Raw genomic sequence first — 6212 nt, forward strand, 5'->3', positions numbered from 1 at the left:
GGACGGGGGAGCCTTGTGGGCTGCTGTCTGTGGGGTTGCACAGAGTCGGACATGACTGCGCGACTTAGCAGCAGCAGTAGCAGGATGTGAATCCAGGCCTCACCACTTGTTATTCTTATCATCTTCCGGATGTCCCTCTAAAGTTTCTAAGAATCTGTCATTTCTTCTCTGAAATAAAAGTGATGGATGTTACCATCTGTTTGGCATTACTAGATGAGATCATGTATGCAAAGGCTCTTGGTTATATGCAAAATATTGTACAAATGTAAAGAGTTGCTACCGTGCTTTGATTTCCCCAAAGGTGTTTATGTGTAAAAGACTGTCTTGCATACATAGCTGTATGTGTGTGTATAGAAAGCTTTCACCAACACAAACGTCAGGGAACTTGGCTATTCCATAATATTGTTTACGCAATGAGTAGTCTTGCTCATTCAGTGATTGAAGGGCCTACCAGGTGCCTGGCATTTTTCTAGGTGATGAGGATAAAATAATAAATACGATAGACAACGTCTTGCCTCTTACATGGTGTTTACATTCTTGTGAGGGTACGGGGTTGGAAGAAGAAACACAGGAAATACAAACAAATCAGATCATTTCAGATGATGCACGTGCTCTGGAGAAAACAAGGCTCGTCACGCACCAGGGAGTGGCATCTGAACTGAGTCTGGAGTCATGAAGATGTGTCAGTTGTGTGAAGACCTGGCAAAAATTGTTCTAGGCAGCAGGCATAAAGCCTAAGAAGTGGGAAAGAGTTCGGGATATTTGAAAGACAGGAAAACAGTGATTTGGAGGCTGAGGAGTAGAAGGGAAAAGAAAGGAAGAGAGAAGGAAAAGGAAAGAGGAGAGAAGAGAAATCTAATTTGCAAGAAAAGCAGCATCAGATAATAATGGATCCAGTAGCCCATAGTAAGGAGTTAGGATTTTATTCCAGTTTCTATAAAAGGTCGTTAGAAGGTATTAAGTGTGCCCTGTATATCACCAAATGGTATACCAAACATCACCAATACAAAAACCACAGGCTTTTTGTGTGTGTGTGTGTGTTTTTAAGCTATTAATGCTTAACTTCATCCACCTGCAAGATCCAGGAAAGACACTCGAACCTCTAGAGGGCGCCAAAGGAAAATGTTTTGTAGCCACCAAGGTTCTTTTCAGCACCTAAAGTCAGAGGAAAGCGCTCTCTACTTGTGCCTTCAGTCTGGTAAAAGGTGACAAGTTAAGAGAGGATGGTTCATCTACAGTTCCTACCCAAACAGGAAGTTGGATGAGCTTGGTATGCAGGTACCAGGACCCTAGTTTTCACACCGAAGGATTGTTTATGATGGGGTGGGAGTAGGAAGACATTTGGGGGTTATTTTTAATCTTCTCCCATCTGGTAGTATTTGAGTGGAGTATAAAACAAATATGGATCCAAACTTTACTTTCTGGATTCGTTTGGCAAAAAAAAAGTATCTCTATACTTAGGGCTTTGAAAATATTCATCATTTGCAACTTAGGATGTGTTATTCTAAATACTATTCCAAACTGACTTGATGAAGTCTTTCAGTAATGCATACCAAGAAAGGCTACTGCATGAGAAGCGGTGGATTATGATAAATGGAATTTTCCGCAAATGGCCAGATAGTTATATTATGAAAACGACTCATAGTGGAAAAAAGAGAGAAGGGGAAGGAAAGAGGAGAATGAGACAGAAAAACTGAGAAGGGGAAGAAGGGGAAAGGAGCAGGAGGGGTCAGGAGAGGTCAGCTGATGTCTAGGCAGGTAGTAAAGGAAATGCAAAGCAGGAGAGAACTTGGGAGAAAGGGAGAGAATCAGAGGACACTGGGGCTCACATCACCAGGTCAACGAGATTCAGAAACACAGTTAACATATACTTTCCTATAATCTCCAAACTGAGACTCTTATCATATGTGGATATTACAGGTTCATGGTGATTTTGAGAAAACATTCACTATTATCTTTAATAAGAAAAAATTCAGCTGGTCAGACCTTACTCACAGAGGCTCTCAGGTCCTCATTTCACGCCTGATGATCACAGCCAAGTACTTTATATGCTCTTTGCTCTGCCCAGGGAGACTTCAAAAAGCATCGTAAAAGCAGTCAACCAGATAAGTAACCTGAGCAAATGGATACAGAGCCAGCAGAGGAGAGAGAGAATCCCAAATCAGCTAGAAGCCCAGAAGGTCAGTGATGGGGAAAGCGCTCTGACAGTGCCAGCACTCTAAAAATCGTGAGCAGTTTTCATAGGTATTGTACCTGTTTATTCTAAGAAGCATTATTCAATGCTCAGACCTCAAGAGGAGCCTCTGAACTTCCAATAGAGCAAAAGTACCCCAGAGGCTGAAGCTAAAGCAGGAAGGTACAAAGCATGCCCCTCTTCAAGCACCTCTCATCAGCTTTTTATTTGAAAACACTTCCGCTGATACACTTCCTTCATTTTTATGGAGATGACCCTCCTTCCATTTACTCTTGTTACCTACCAGAGATTTGGCCAAGGAAGTGCCAGGACATTAATTATCTATTGATTTCAATGAATTTAAACAATAGTCATCGTCTACCTCCTCCTTCACGGATGAAGAGAACTCTGTTCACAAAACCACATCCATATTTAATGGGGAAAGATAGGAAGAAAGTGGGAGAAAGGGACATAAAGAGTCAGGTTCCACCTAAATATTTCAAACCATCTACATCAAAATGCCCCTTTCCAATGAAGCAAAACTTGCCTTCTTTACTAATGGCATGCCCCCCCCCCTCCCCGCCAACTTCAAGTTCCGAATTTAATTTATTCAAAGCATTGGGGTTGGATCCTGTGATAAGAGAAGATAACCTTGTAGACTCAAAAGACAAAAAAGAATTCCCACGTAAAACATGTATCACAGGCTTGACTGAAGGATTGCGTGAGAAAACTTAGGTAGGGTACCCAGCACCAAAAATTAGTACAGGGTTAACTAATGTTGATTCCTTTGCAGCACAGAGATTCAGAGAAACCCAACACTGAATCCCACAGTCCCTTACAACTCCCTGCTGTAACGCTTATGAGTAAAGCTGCCAAGGAATGGGGCACCTTCTAAATTGGGGTGCTTCTCCTCCCCTTCCGTCTCCTGCTCCAGAGCCTCACTGCAGCCCCTGGGGGATGTGTGAAGAGCAGAAAGAAGACTGTACATCAGCTAAGAAGCTAAGAAGAGAGGAATTACTCACAGAATCAGAGTGGAATGGTGGAGTTGGTAGAAACTTTAGAGGTCATTTAGTTCCAGTTCCCTCTAAGAAGAAAGAAATACCATCCCAGGGGGACCCAGGACCTCCTAGGTGCAAGGCACTGTGCCAGGCTGGGGGAGGAGACTCGAAGGGAGAAGCGATTTCTAAAGAACCCCCAGGGGAGTCAGGGGAAGAGCAAGGCAGGCAGGAGTTACCTGATTGATGGAAATGACCGCCAGCCTGGGGATGACCGCTTGGAGGACCACCTGCATCAAAGAGGTGCCTAGGCCGGCCAGGATGGCCCAGGTGAGCGGCAGCGGCAGCATGCTGTAGGTGGCAAAAAGGGTGAAGAGCACGTAGCCGATGCCGTCTCCCAGGAGCCCATAGCCGAGCCCTGCTGCTAAGATCTGGGTGGTCATGGCCACCCAAGTGACCACACCGCTGTACTGCAGGTATGTGTGCGAGGTGGTGTCCTTTCTGACCACCACCAGGGCGCAGATCACCACCTCTATGCCGGTGAAGAAGCCCAGCAGGATGCCCTTGAGCGGGTCCATGGGGGCCGAGGCCAGGCTCAAGTGGAGAACCAGGAGGGTGAGTTTGGTCAGCACGTCCAGCACGTTCATCACCACCTCCGATTTGCGCCTCTGGCCCAGGAAATAGCGCTGGTAGAGGCGCTCCAGATCCCGGGACTTGAAGGAGTTGCGCAGGGTGGGGAAAATGACCCCTCGGTAGCTGTAGCCCCCATTGAGGAAGAAATCCGAGTTGCTCGGGGCGCAGTCGAGGTGCAGGAAGCCCAGGTCTCCCCCGCCGCCGCTGCCGCTGGCGCTGCCGCTCCCGCTGCGTTCCGGGAAGACTTTGGGGCCGCCGGTGCCGTGCGCTCGCTCCCCAGGGCCCAGCGCGTAGAGGGGCAGCGCCGAGTCGCCGGACAGCTGCGACGCGTGGTGGTGGTTGGGTCCGCCGCCTCCGGGGTCCGAGGCTTTGCTGGAGCTTCCGTTCCCGCCACCGCCGCCGCCGCGGTGCCCATGGATGAAGCGCTGCTCGGTGATGTGCCGCACCGCCGTCTGCCACAGCAGCCGCTGCGGCCGGGAGCCGCTCCCGCTGTCGCCGGCCGGGGGCGTCGGGTGGATGGTGTAGAGTTCCTCGCTGCCGCTCAGGCAGCGCACATCGGAGAGCTCCATGGCGCCGGGCCGCGGGGAGGGAGGCGCAGGACCGGCGGGAGGCCGCCGGGAGAGGAGGTCCCTAAAGACCCAGAGGCTGGCCTGGTCGGAGCTGGGCGGCGAGCCCTTCTCTCCCCAGCCGCCCCGGGCAGGAAGGCCCCCGCGCGTCAGGTCATAGTGTGCCCCGGGGCAAAGGGCGTCTGGTAGGTGGCCGCAGACCCCTGCGTCCTTGCGCGGCGCCCTCCCGCCAGCCCCGCGCAGCCTGGGTGCGTGGCAGCCGGGGCTCGGTGTCCGCAGCAGCCGCGGCGCTCTGAGCCACGCAGCCCCCTTCCCGGGCTCGGGCTTCCCGGCTGGTTCTCGGCTCAGAGTCTCGGCGTAGCCTTTGCTCTCCAAGAGGCGCCCAGGCGCCTGGGGCTCCGGGCTTGAGCTGCGCGCCGGGCGGGTCCTGGCTGCGGCACTGGGCTCTGGACGCCCACGGCGCGGCGGCTGCAGGGGGGCTGGTCGGGGAGTGACCGGCGGCGCAGATGGGTACGAAGTTAGCAGCTGGGGCTGGAACAGAGCCCTTCGGAGAACTCCACTGCGCCCGGATGGGGAGCCGGGGCGGAGCTGGGGGCGGGGGGTTTGAAGGGGGAGGAGTGGGGAACCGTGAGGTGGCGGGTGGCCCGCGGGAGGCGTGGAGGGGCGCTAGCCTCAGCGCTTACGAGTCACCAGTTAATTTGGAAGTGGGGTTGTGCTGAGCCTCCCCCCGTGGGTTCGTTTCTGGCTGTCTCCACTTGCTGAGTGAAGACTGGCCGCGCTGAGCTGGCTCTGGCCCGACGCATCCCTCGGGGAGGGGGGAGGATCTCAGGGTCCCAGTTGCGGCTGTAAGACGAAGCTCCCCTTTCCAGCTGTGCTTCCGAGGGGTAGCCGCCCAAGCTTCTCAGCCCCCTTCACTTCGCTCGTTGGAATCCATTTGGCCCGGAGCTGGGAGGAGCGGGAGGCGGGGGCAGGAAAAAGTGGGGAGGGCTCCCAAGCCAACAATTTGGAGAACTGAGAGAAGCCGCCGGTGCAGACTCCTGAGGCTAAGATCCGAAGCGGGGTGGCTGCTGCGGGTGTAAGGTTGGAGCGAGAAGGGAGGCCCGAGGCCGCGGGGAAGTCGCCTGGAGTCGCCGCCGGATCCAGGGAAGCGCCGCGTGCTGCTCGGGCGCTCTGATGCGCGCTGCGGACACCTGGCGACGGGGAAGAATTTGGAGACCTGTCAGAGCGGCCGGACACCCGCGGCCACTTAAGCCCGCCCCCACGCCAGGCCACACCCCCCGGAGCGGGGCGGGGAGCGGGGGGCGGTGGCGGCGGGGACCTGGCACCCAGATCTGGCCAGGGCGCCCCGGGTCTTGGAAGCGGCAGCGCGCGCAGTTCCGCGCTGGAGAGGACGGTGGGGCTGCGGCTGACGCCCCCGGCCGGCTCCGGACGCCCGGCTGCAGCGCTCCAGCTGGCGGCGCGGGCCGGTTCCTCCGCGGTTCTTTTTTAGGTACTGGCTCGGGTCCTGGGCAGGTGCGCAGCCGGGACTCGTAGGCCGCTGTGCCTACGGAATCCGAGGGCCCAACGCCAAGGAATAGAGGGTCTCCTTTACGCGCTCTCCAATAGTGTGTCTTTTGACAAAGCCAACTTTCGGGCTAAAAGCAAAATGTCCCCAAGAAGCCGCAGTTGTAGAGACAGGCAGCTTCCCCAAAGAGTCTCTTAACCACGCCAGTCCAGGGGGTGGAAGGCGCGAGGCATTAGAATACAAGGGCCCCCGGAGTGCCTCGCACGCCGAGTTTCTCCCGGCTTACAGGCGGGGTGGAGTACGAGGCCGCGGGGAAGGCATCTCCAGCCGCCCGCTGAAAC

General features: G+C 54.5%; 1 protein-coding gene across 6 annotated transcripts in view; it reads right to left on the reverse strand.

The window, feature by feature from the left end:
• ADCY8 (adenylate cyclase 8) overlaps positions 1–5613 on the reverse strand; it is a 227919-nt gene extending 222306 nt beyond the window's left edge. For 5 of the 6 annotated variants that reach the window (XR_015140304.1, XR_015140305.1, XM_086335572.1 and 2 more), the window contains exon 1: positions 3408–5024. Coding sequence is in view for 4 of the 6 variants with exons in the window: in XM_086335572.1 (XP_086191698.1) it covers positions 3408–4370 (963 nt within the window). In the remaining 2 variants the exon portion in view is untranslated. Of the gene's footprint in view, positions 1–3407 lie in introns of all 6 variants that reach the window. The other variant, XM_086335569.1, reaches the window with a different exon arrangement.
• Positions 5614–6212: the final 599 nt, after the last annotated feature.

Source organism: Bos grunniens, chromosome 14 (genome assembly GCF_055505025.1).
Source record: "Bos grunniens cultivar Pamir isolate PY7600 chromosome 14, Bosgru_T2T1.0, whole genome shotgun sequence".
Classification (NCBI taxonomy): domain Eukaryota; kingdom Metazoa; phylum Chordata; class Mammalia; order Artiodactyla; family Bovidae; genus Bos; species Bos grunniens.